The sequence below is a fragment of the Taudactylus pleione genome, unplaced genomic scaffold (assembly GCF_031769625.1).
Source record: "Taudactylus pleione unplaced genomic scaffold, aTauple2 ptg000190l, whole genome shotgun sequence".
Classification (NCBI taxonomy): domain Eukaryota; kingdom Metazoa; phylum Chordata; class Amphibia; order Anura; family Myobatrachidae; genus Taudactylus; species Taudactylus pleione.
This window is the reverse complement of record NW_028284592.1, coordinates 6,368,433-6,380,995: the sequence shown is the minus strand read 5'-3', so window position 1 is coordinate 6,380,995 and position 12,563 is coordinate 6,368,433. Positions and strand designations below refer to the sequence as shown.

The window sequence follows — 12,563 nt, the reverse complement described above, 5'->3', positions numbered from 1 at the left end:
GCCTCCGTCGCCTATTTCAGAGGCGGAAACTTTACACGCGCGTCCCCGCTTTTCTCCCTATTCAATTCCTAAACAGGCGAAAACGGAAAGCTGCGAAAGCGGAACAGGCGAAAAGTACTGTCTGAATTTGGGAAATCAGTCTGTACCCCGAAAAAAGATGCACTATCATATTGTAGATGTGTACTAAGTAGTTTAAATTGCTTCTTATTAGCGTCTTTGTAAAAGTGGTGAAGAATGGCATAAAGCAGTATTATTTGGTGAAAATACGTAGTCCAGTCAAATTTGGGGTACTTGAAAATGGGTGCTAGCATATTTTAATGTTTCTAAAGTGAACTTTAAAAACGTCAAAAACGCAATCCTAAAAACACCTGACCCATCCTTGCAGACGCACAAGAAGTTTGTTTCGCTAAATTTTATGCTTGTACCCCCACTTTTTTCAACCCCTGAGCTTTCTGTTGGGACTGCTCCAATGACGAATTTTGTCCCTGATAGCGTAGTCAATGGGCTACTTACTTTCTTTATGAGAGGGATGGTATTGGCAGAAGGTGTTTGCATGAAGATGAAGACTAGAGTCAGAGTACTAGTACTACGTGCTGCCAACGTGACCTCCAGACATTCCATTGGCCCAGCCGCCTGTAGCCATCACCCTGACAGCTCCTCTCCTCCAGTGAGAGGCGTCTCTCTCTCCTAAGAGGAGCTGGTGGCACAGCGTGCGCACTATATGACAGCCGGAGCGCAGGCGGGAACTGGTGCTAGTAGCAGGTAGTTGCCTCCCCGGACACCTCCACCATCACCTTCCCCCTTACCGCCTGCAGCGCCAGCTCCTGGTGAGTAGTCCTGGCCGCAGAAGTTGGGTTTCCTGATCTAAGCTGTGATGTCACATTGATAATTTCTGCAATAAGGGGCCCATAATATTTACTGCATAATGGAAACATTTCAGCGGCTGCACACAGTTATATAGGGAGACATCGCAGAACGTGGAGGAAGTTCTGTGATTGTTAGTACTGTGAGAGCTGACCACTATCCTTCCAGCCGTGCAACCATTTTAGTGATCGCCTTCTGGGAATGCATGACATGAAATGGCCGATGTAGGACTGGTGCCCTGATAATCCGGGTGCATGCGTTTGGGAAGTAGATACATATCTATTATAGTGAGCTAAGCTTGCAGTTGTCCCAAATGAATCTTGTTTTTATTAGCTGGTACCCCAGCTGCTCACCTAGGGACCACTCCTGCATAATGACTAGGACTCCATTCAGCAGCTCAGCTAATGACTAACTGCAGTGTCTTTGGATGGCGATGAGAGGAGTTTTGGGGACTCTGGGGGAGATTTATCAATATTTTTGAGAGATAAAGTATCAACCAATCAGCTCCTAATGCTGGGTATACACTAGACGATATGTTGTCCGATCCTGTGGATCGGATGACATCGGGTACATCGTCTAGTGTGTACCCATGATATGCGCGCTCCTGTGGGTCACTAGCGGCATCGCCTTTGGCCCTGCTGCAGGGCTGACGGGTGATGACGCTAATGATGTCAACCTGCAGAATGCAACATGATACGTCCCTCCCTCTTCGACCCTGTATTGGCAAGTGTGTATGCACCCGTCGCCGGCGATGTCGTGCTGGGTACATCTAGTCTAATGTTTACCCAGCTTCACTGTAATTTTTCAAACACATGACAGCAGTTGATTGATTAGTACTTTTTGGGAGACATACTAAGCCTTGGTGCAATATAAAGTACCAACCTATCAGCTCTTGATACTTTACAGGCTGTTTGAAAATGACAGTAGCTGATTGGTTGGTACATTATCTCTCTCCGCCAAGGCTTAGGCTCGGTACACTTTAGACCATATATTGTACGATACATCGTTTTGAGGTGGATCGGAACAATATTTTGGGAACATGGTCTAATGTGTACCAGTGATAGAGCACTCCCACGTGTCGTCATTGATGTTGTGTGATCGGTTGTACTGATATTGCATGAGGGGCAGTGTAGTTTAATGAAGGACAGAAGGAGTGATCATTCACTCTTTCATTAAATCTTTTAGTATGTACTGGCAATCTTGCATGGTCAGGGGTGAAAGTAAATGCCCCAACCATCGGCAAGATTGCGGCAGGGGCCTATCTAGGGGTCTGAGCGCCCCTGGCAAGCTAGGGGACAGCACAGCCCCCCCCCCTTCCCCTCTCGCATTTTCCCCTACCACACAATAGGGCAGGGGCGGCTTAAGAATGAACCCTGACTCCTCCCATCTCTACTTATGACTCCTCCTACTTCCAATCCTGACCCCTCCCATTGTATTGTTATTTGTATAGTTTATATTTGATTAATTTTTTTGTCCTAACGCAACTCTTCACTTATATGTATAGTTAATTATTTTTTGTTGTTGCCCTCATCCCTTCTCTTATTTAGAATTAATGTTCCCCTATTACTCTTCACGTTCACTTACTGTATATGTGTGTGTGTGTGTGTGTTTCATTTAATACTGCTTTGTTCCACTACTCCCTTCCTTTTACTTAAATTATACATATGCTCAAAGAATTTTTGGCCCCTCTCCACTTGTATACTTTTCTTGTATGTGTCCTTCCCTCCCCTTCACCACACATACATACACATATATATATATATATACACACATATATATATATATAATTTCCTTCTTTCTATCGTCTCATCTGTCTCTTTCTGTAGCTGGAGGTGGGGCTTGGTTCCATTCTGACAGGGCAGCCAGGGGCAAGTGCAGGATATTCGGGGGGGGGGGGGGGTGGTGTTCCATAATATATATACACATATATATATATATATATATATATATATATACACAACATGCTTACAAACACACACAAATTGCATACACGCATGACATACATACGCACAACATACACACATAACATACTTACAAACACACACAGCATACATACACGCATGACATACTTACAAACACACACACAGCAAACATACATAACATATACACATGACATACTTACAAACACAGCATACATACATACACATATAACATACACACATGACATGCTTACAAACACACACAGCATACATACACACATGACATACAAACATACACACATGACATACAAACACACACAGTATACATACACACACACACATAACATACACACGACATACTTACAAACACACACACAGCATACATGCACACACACAAGAGACTGACCTGCTAACACAAACACCCCCCCCCCACCCAACCAACACTAACAAGAGACTGTCACTGACCTGTTAATAACACACCACCACCCCCTACCCTGCCAACTCAAACAAGAAGAGACTGACCTGTTAACCTCTCAGTGCTGTGCCGCGCCGAACAGCTCCTCGATCCCTTGCACTGGGAGATGAGTCACTGCACCATGCGGGAGCCGAGGGAGGCAGAGCTCAAAGGCTCACTGCAGGGTTGTGGATAGATCCCCTTCCGTAGATGTACCTACTGAAGGGGATCTATATAAACAACCCTCACTGCTGTCAGTCAGGACAGCTGGGTGCGCCGCTGATATACACCGCAGCGGGCACCCGGCGAACAGAAATTGCAGCAGCGGCCGGGTCAGCATTCTCCGCTCAGTGTGGCTGTGGCCACCCGCACCCTACCTACCTATCCTTTCCAGCGGGTGCCCCGCACACCATAACCTGTCTGTCCACAGCAGAGCGCATGTATTGCTATGGTGGCACTGCCAGGTGGCGCCCCCTGGCGGCCGGCGCCCCTGGCAATTGCCATCCTGGCCAAAGTATAGATACGCCCCTGGATAGCGGGGACGTTTAATGTGTACCCAACCTTAGTACATATACCCCTTTATCTCTATCCATGCTTTGATAAATCTCCCCTCTGTGCCAGGTTCAATTAGACATGAGTTGCCTTCGGCAGCACTAGCTGTGTGTATAACTGCCACTTTCAGTATCTGAATTCGCACTTCCTTAGGCTGCAAAACTGCCAGGGTGGTTATTAGAATCTGGCCTCCTCTTTTGATCACACATAAATATAGTCTAATTCAAACTCTTTTGATGTGGCAACTTACAAATTAAGAATGGTGTGAAGTTCCAGTCATTTTATCAATGGGTTTCTACATGTAGCACACAAGTACATTGAAACAAATGGAATGAATGGTGCATTGACAGGATTGGTAAAAATCCAGGACAACGCTGCTGTAATCGTCAGTCCCCTGGTGGGTATGTGCACAATGTGCTCACTGGTGAATGCACTAAACTGGAACCAGCAGTGTTCAGAACACTACTACAACATAGGTCCCAGTTTGTGAGTGACTTGTGCAGAATTGTGGGCCCCAATAGAAAAGCACATGGTAAAAAAAAAAAAATTTACACTAAAGGGGTAAATTTACTAAAGTGAGAGTTTTTAGAAGTGGAGATGTTGCCCATAGCAACCAATCAGGTTCTACTTAACATTTAACTAACACCTTCTATTAGATAATAGCTAGAATCTGATTGGTTGCTATGGGCAACATCTCCACTTCTAAAAACTCTCACTTTAGTAAATTTACCCCTTAACGTTAGGACAAATCCCTTCATTAATTAAAAATTTTCCTTTTTTTCTGTCTGCTTGTTTGAGCTTCTTCTATGATTTAAATATTTTTATGGGAGGATGGGGACATCACGTTTTATTATTTGTCTCACAATTGTACAAGTTTAAGGTATAGGGAGATGCTGGCCCGCTCGCAAGCGGGTCGATGGTGGCTCAGTGCGCACGCGCGGCGTGTGTACTGCGCGTGCGCGAGCCCCGTAGTGAGCGCAAAAAGCGCCCGCTCCGGGACTCACTACAAAAAGTGCGGCTGTCGATGTTGATCGACAGCTCGCCCCATTTTGTAAGCGTGGCGGGGAGGTGGCTTCACAAACGGAGGCGTTCCCATGCTAACGCCTGCCGTTTGTGGCCGGCCCCACTGACATCAGCAGTGATGTCAGTGAAAGAGCTTCCGGTTCTATTTGAGCCAGAAGCTCTCTGGGGCTTGCAGCCACGAGACCCTACCACAAGAGTCTCGTCGCAAGCCCGATGGTCGCGATGGTCTTGACCATCGTGACCATCATCATGGCCGCTCGCAATAGCTGTGGGTGGTAACCCACAGCTATGCGAGCGGCCAAAAAACAAGCGCCCGCCCTGATTCATAGCGAGCGCTCGCTTTTTGCGAGCGCCTCTGAATCAGGCCCTCTGTCAGCTCTGAGCATGTGTAAAATCCATTCTTTTCTCCTAGGATACCTCAAGAGTATGCAATTCCGGCACATTTTTTACATTGTCATTTCAGTTGTCATAGTTATTTCATAACCTGCACTAAAGATTGAGAACTTGGAACTTACCTCCTGACAGGGGCATGTACATCTGTGTTAATTTTCATAGAAGGCATTTACAACGCAGGCAACATTCTCATACTGTGCTTTTGGTACTTTTATAGCCACCCTTTTCCTTCCCCAATCCACCTCTTTAATCGTACAAAGCCACAAGCTGTTATAACTGCAAGATGTGACTAATTGTTCATATTAGCGAAAACGCAAGTAGTACTTTATACGCATACGCAGAAGTTAAATGTGTATTTTATATAGAATAGTGCACTTGACATCTAACTCAATCTGACCCCCATTTCCACATGTAGTTTAAATTGCCTTTTTGGATGCACCCTCCAATTGCAGTTGGTAAATGACGTAAGCAAATATTAAAAAAGATAAATATACAAAATAAATAAATAATGATTGCTCATTTATTGCAAAATTCCCTAAAACAGTATAAGAAATATATTTTGTAATAATTATTATTTTTTGGTTAAAACATGATTACCTATGTCAAAGGAGACCTAACCACATATGTGTTCATCGTACAGAGTCAACGGTTTAGGGCTGTTACCCACTCGCATTTACAAGCTACGTCTGACCAAGGGCAAAATATGCATACACAGAAATAAAACCTAATCTATTCCATCGGGGGTAATCCAATTAGAAGCGAGGGAATGTAGCTCCTGGGATGTGCCCAGAACTATTCAGTTGCCTGCGTTGTAATCCCGCGACTAGCGAATTTCTGTTCGCACCCTCCTGAGTTAGGAGTTGAAATCTACTCTAACTAGTGCCTTAAGGCTAGTTGCAATATTACCGTGTACGTAATGGGTATGTAATACTGCAGGGCTCGACAAATCCCGGGGGCCAGGTCGCCATGGCTACCAGATTTTGCTGCCTGGTTACCAGATTTTGCAGTGAGGGAGGAAGCAGATCCTCATCAGCTCCGGCGGAGATTTGTGCCTATAGTATTGCGGTGTTCATATCATCCTCAGGAGTGCATGTGCTGAGTGTCGCCTGTGGTGACTGCTGTGCCTGAGTCCGTCCCGCCCTGCGCTGACGACTCCTCTCCATCCTGGCCTGCTCTGTTCCCTGCTGTCTGTCCCAGTCTACGCTGATCCTCCTGTACTTCCCTGGCTGTCTACTGTCTCCTCTGTCCGGCTGTATAGAGCTCTCCGGTAGTAGAGTCTAGGCGTGGCCAGGGATTGCGGAGCGGCTTCAGAGGGATAGTGGTGTGACCATGAGGGGGGGGGGGGTTTGTTGTACTTTCTGGCACCATTGTTTTACGTGAAATGTGGTCCATTATTAGTGGAGGGCGGGGGGTGGAGCAGGGGAGCTGTTCATTTTACTGTATCCATTCAACTGTGACCATTTTGTGGACTACTATAGTGTGTATAAAAGTTGCATAACACACAGAGCTGTGCCCCTCACTAACTCCTGTAATTTTGTTGGGGGGGGGGATGGTGGTCTGGCTCCTACACTTTCATCCTGGCTCTTAGATTTTAGAAAAATTTGTCAATCCCTGCAATACCGGCAGTCGGGATGTCTCATATCAAAATACCGACAGCAGCATCCTGATGGTCGGTATCCCTTCTGCCCTAACCCTCCCTTCTTGTAGCCTAACCCTCCCCACCCTAACTCTCCCTGTTAGTGCCTAAACCTAAGTCTCCCCCCTTCGTGCTTAAACCTATCCTTCCCCCCCTTAGTGCCTAACCCCCCCCCAGTGGTGCCTAACTCCTCCCCTAGGGGTGCCCAACTCTAAACCCCCCCCCCAAACCTAACCCCGCTATGCTGCCTAAACCTAACACTCCTCACCCCCCCCCAGCGCGGCTAACAGCTAAGATGCCCCTGGCTTACCTCGTTCGGGACGGCGTCTGTCGGTATTCCGGCGTCGGGATTAAGATGGCTTCGGGATTTCGACCACGGTCGGGATTTAGATCGGCGGCATCTCGTCCACTGGTCTGCTAACTACATCCCCCGTGTACAGTAACTGAATTGCACCCAGCACTTAAGAAGGAAAATGCAGTTTACCGCGACTAAGCTCCGGGCATTTTGGTATGGTCAAAACATGTTACCGCATTTAAAGAAATTAAGTTATTGCCATTAGATTAAAAGAAATTTGGCAGTGGAGTAAAAATATACAACACTATTGAATTTCCATTTAATACTGTTATGGAACATTTCTACTTTCCTATTATAAACAGAACATTTCTACTGGATTACAAATACTGAACATTTCCCTTCGGGGTACAAGAAGATCCCTTTGTTGGAACACAAAAATATTTTGTTGTAATAAATTTGTGGTCAAGGGTTTGTGGAGGTTTTATTATAATAAAAGTTTATTAAACAATGATATCTGCTTTGTTGACATAGATTTTGGTAACATAGGGTGGAATTCAATTCCTCTCGGTTAAGTGCAGGAGCTATTGAATTGACAGCATCGCGACCAACACTCAAGACGGGAGATGCACCTTATACCACGACTAATGCCTGGAGCTTAGTCACGATGCTGTTAGCGATTACGGTAACACTGTGACTAGCCCCAAGGTAAAGTAGTAGTTAGCGAGGACTTTTGCTTGCACCTCAGGAGGGTGCTAACAGAAATCCACTAGTTGCGGGTTTACAGCATGGGCAATTGAATAGCTGCGGACACTTAACCCGGTAGCTACATCCCTGTGAAGAGAATTGAATGGAACATGTTTTATGATCTCATTACCTACACTACCACTCCGGGTATCTAGCATTCCTCAGTAACCACAGCTCAGGGGTTTCTGGAAGTGCCTCACTGTTTTTGAACATGGGAGGGGAGAACATTATTTTTTTATCCTTACACTTGCAATTGTAAACAAAAAAAATTCTTGTTTTTATGCACGTCACACTGTAATAAACTTCTGCAATCATATTCACGTCATTTATGTCCAGGTGCTTTCTGCATGCATTGAGAAGCATTCCATCGTAAGCATTTTAAAGAATGCATGTTCACTTTTTATATATTTCTCATGTGACTTTAATGCAGTGAGATGGATTTCACTTGTTAGAATTTATTTTATAAAAATTACTTCAAAAAATTAAAAATAAGAATTATTGTATATTCTATATAACGTGTATAAAATGTCTTCTCTCATTTACAGTAGGTGACCTTGCTTGTGAGACGGAGAGGGATGTTGGCTGTAGAGGTCATTTATTCCTCCCACATACAGCACACAACATTCCCAAATGTTACAAAAAGTGTTTTTCTACTGCAGGCTATCAGTGTCAAATTAATTTATAAGGAGAATAGTCACCTTAGACAGAAGAATTAAGCTGTGAATCACAATTAGATCAATTCCATTCCATCTTTCTGACCCTTCTAGGCTGATTTTATCTGGAGGAAAAAGGATGCCCAATAATGAGGAACCTTTTACCAAGCCCCGCAGCTCCGGGCATCTCTCCACAGGGGCTCATGGGAAGAAGAGTCCGCGGTTGCCCAAGTGCGCTCGCTGCCGAAATCATGGATATTCATCTCCGCTGAAGGGGCATAAACGGTTTTGTATGTGGAGGGACTGTCAGTGCAAGAAGTGTAGCTTGATAGCTGAGCGACAACGCGTCATGGCTGCTCAGGTACATGGATGCTGCATTGGCCTATACATATATAGATAAGTGAAATCAAGACATTTATTTGTGAGCTAATATATATTTATATTTCTGATGTGATACAGAGACAGAAAACAGTTTTTCAAATTTTGAGCATTGCAATACAATTGCTACATTTCAATGTAGACGGTGGTTTTTCAAAGTCTTCGATTATTGACAGTTTTACCCACAGAATTTAACAACATTATTTGCAAAACACTCCTAATTTTGCATTTAATATCTGTATAACCATTATAAATCCTGCTGGCAAAACCACTGACAATCGGCAGCTTTGAAAAGCTGCTGTTTAGTAAAAAATACCTGTTTTTAGTCTTTTGCGGTTAAAAGGAACTTACATTCCAGATCACCTTATACAAAATGTAAAAAGGTATGATTAGAATATTGATTATTTCTATTTCGTATCAGGAATTGTTTTTTTCATATTTGTATCAGGAATTGTGTCAGTAAGTAATTCGGCGTCTGGCTAAATAAGGGAAAAATAAAATGTACCAAAATTAGATATCGGTTACTTTATCTCACATCTTAACTTCAAAGCTTTTCACACAAACATATTTTTGTACAAAATATCTGTTAGTATCTGGAAATGCAAAAAAAAAACGCTTAATATTTGTATTCTGCTAAATCATTTTATTTCTTAAATATTTTTCTGTAATTATGGACAGAATTATGCACAAATGTGATTCAGTGCGCAGAATTTATAGATAAAAAATAGGTTCTGCCGCATTCTACAATTGGAAATGCTGCTTTTAATTTTTAGACTGATTGTGGGAATTATTCATACTACGCATTAATCAGGCATTAGACCGAAATCATCCCTAAAAATTGCAGTTTGTAACTTATTCAATACATTTGTTGCAGCATGGTGTATCCAGGTTTAAATTTGCACCTTTTAGCTGTTTTAGCTCCTGGCACTAAATGAAGCCCTAAATAGTATTTTTGCATCACAAACATTTCCATCACCGTAAATTCAATCATTAAGGGGGGTATCCAATTAGCCTCGAATGTAGTTCTGGCGCTAATGGTTCCCCGGGGCTATCCAATTATCCCTGAAGCCCTGATAGGTTCCGAAAAAATAATCCATGATAAGTGACTTTTTTTCACCCCTGAAACGGCGAAAACACATAGGTACGCAAGCTTATCGCGGATCCTATGCGTTTTCGGGAAAAATATTCTATTATTATGGATGAAATAATAGAATAGGGTAAAAAAAAAACATCAGAGAAAAACAGGGATAATCGGTGAAAACTCCCCGCTTTTCACCAATCGCGCCTAATTGGATACCCCCTACTAGGGAAATTCAAGTGTTTTTGCACACAGCTGGTTTTTTTGCCCGTCCGGTGGAGCTATTAAATTGTTTCTGCCGACAGGTGTGAATATATGATTACTGCTCGCACCCTTCTAAGTTGGCGAATTCAAATCAGCATAAAGTCCCTCTTTTGTGCGCCCAAACAGTCTTATGGGCTTGCTAAGCAGGATTTTAGACAAGTTTAGCCACTTTACATGTCTAAACCCGGTCTATTTGTGTGCAACATGCACGAAAAACTGAAACAATTGAATATCACCCCATCAGTTTAGATGGGTTGATCGGGTGCGCAAAAACTATTGAATTCCCCCCTAAACCAGAATGGTTTGGCGGAATTCAAACATGAATATTTTACATTCTAATCAATTTGCAAATGCTTTTACATATTTTCTACAAAAAAATATGTTTGTGTGAAAAGTATGCATCTTTAATTTTTTATATCATATATAAATATAAATAATGTCTATAAGTGTATCATTTAATTAAATATAATAATGTCACATAAAAAATACAATGAAAATAATATTATTAGAAGTACAGCCAAAAGGGTTGGGTTCTCCAAGTGTAAAATACCAGATACATCATTCCAAAATTAAAATATAACATATAACAATCTAAAATGTATGTGTCTGCTCACAAAATAAGACAGGAGATAGCATGATCGACATCTCATGTTAATTTCATTAACACTGCAAACTATTGTTCTCTTATTACCCATATTAGATTATCTCACCTATTATTAATCCCTGGAGCAGATTTACCAAAGATTCTAAAAATGAAAAGTGATAGTGTTACCCATAACAACCAATAAGATTCTGTCTATAATTTTCTAGGATGCAAGAGAAATGATAGCTGCAACACCACCTTTTTAGATTTTTAGAAGCTATAGTAAATCTGCCCCACCTGTCTCAAATACGTTTTCATTCTAATAAGCTCTCACATGTATATATTATCATATATATTTGTGAATATTAGTAATTTTTTATAAAAAGCAATCAACAATTTAGATTTAGCAGTAATTTAATCTCAAGATAACTTATATTTTACATTTATTTACTTTTGAGCTGGTAGAATCTTGAAAAAACAACAACAACAACAACAAATCCTTAACCCGTATTTGTGTTTTGTGTTACCTGCTAAAAACTGTAAGACATTGTAATAAAAAATACACATTTGTGCAATGTGCATGATTCTGGCGAGTCTGGATCTATTTTCGAAGTGGCAATCATTGGAGGAATTCAATTCAACGGATGAGGAAAAACTTGTGATGTCGGCCATACAGTATATGTTCAATTGAATTGCAGCTTTAAAACTATGGCCAGACTTGCTGTAATCTCACCCTACAGTGTTTACATAGAGATAGAGACAATTAGCAGCAACAAACTTTCTGCAATTTTTAAAAGGGGGATTAATGTCAAAGCAAGAACCACAAAGTGTTTCTTTGAGTTTATAACAAAAAAAACACATTTGCTTTTAGTTAACTTTCTTGAAATTGCAGTTAAAACACTTTTTTGCCCACTTACATTTTTATTAGAAGTGTTAGAAAGACCAAAAAAACGAATTGTATTTTCTGAAAATGCCATGTCTTGTGAAAAAAGGTGTAATTAGTGTGAGTACTGCATAAAAAGTCAATTGATGTTGGAATGTGACAAGTGCAAAAATAGAAAACTGGCCTCAACACAGGTGTGAGTAAACTCTCAGCACTGAAGGGTATGATGGAGGGGTAGGACAAAGATGTTGACATCACTTGACAACTAGAGTGCATGGGTCAGATATACATACATTAGGCCTGCAGGTGGATTAGAATTCTATGGGGGCAATCCAATTAGGTGCAAGTTGGTGTGAGTTGGTTTATGCGAGCTGTTTTTTTAGGGCAAACTCGCACCAATTCAAAACTCGCATTTTTTTTTCGGAGGAAATGCGCAGTTTTTTGTGCACACCTCTCCGAGGGTGTGAGATGGGAGGGACAATCTTTATTTTAAGGTAAAAATGTTGAGTACAGAACCCCTTAGACAGCCCCCCTAATGACTAACTAGACATTTAAAAGTTTTCAATTAGCTTAATTGACCTAATAATTATATGTCATTTTTGGGTGTTTGAAAAAAATCGTCTCAAATTACCCCCAAATTAATTTTTTCGTTCGTTTAGACACCCCAGACTTAATTGCAGTATTTTTTTATTGAAAAATGTTTTGTTTTGTTTTTTTATTTTATTTATTTTTTTAAATTACAGTGACTTCAAATTACCCCAAAATCAAATTTTTCCTACTTTTTTGTGCATTTTTCATTAAATTAGTTTGAGATAACATGTAAAAGGTTTGCTTTTTATAATTT

The 12,563-nt window shown here is 41.7% G+C and overlaps 1 protein-coding gene across 1 annotated transcript in view; it reads left to right on the top strand.

The window, feature by feature from the left end:
- The first annotated feature begins 741 nt into the window (after positions 1 to 741).
- The window catches only part of DMRT1 (doublesex and mab-3 related transcription factor 1), a 170,507-nt gene continuing 158,685 nt past the window's right edge, over positions 742 to 12,563 (top strand). The window contains exons 1-2 of the mRNA XM_088476640.1: positions 742 to 827; positions 8,648 to 8,894. Coding sequence (XP_088332766.1) covers positions 8,673 to 8,894 — 222 coding nt within the window. The 5' untranslated portion in view covers positions 742 to 827; positions 8,648 to 8,672. The remainder of the gene's footprint in view (positions 828 to 8,647; positions 8,895 to 12,563) is intronic.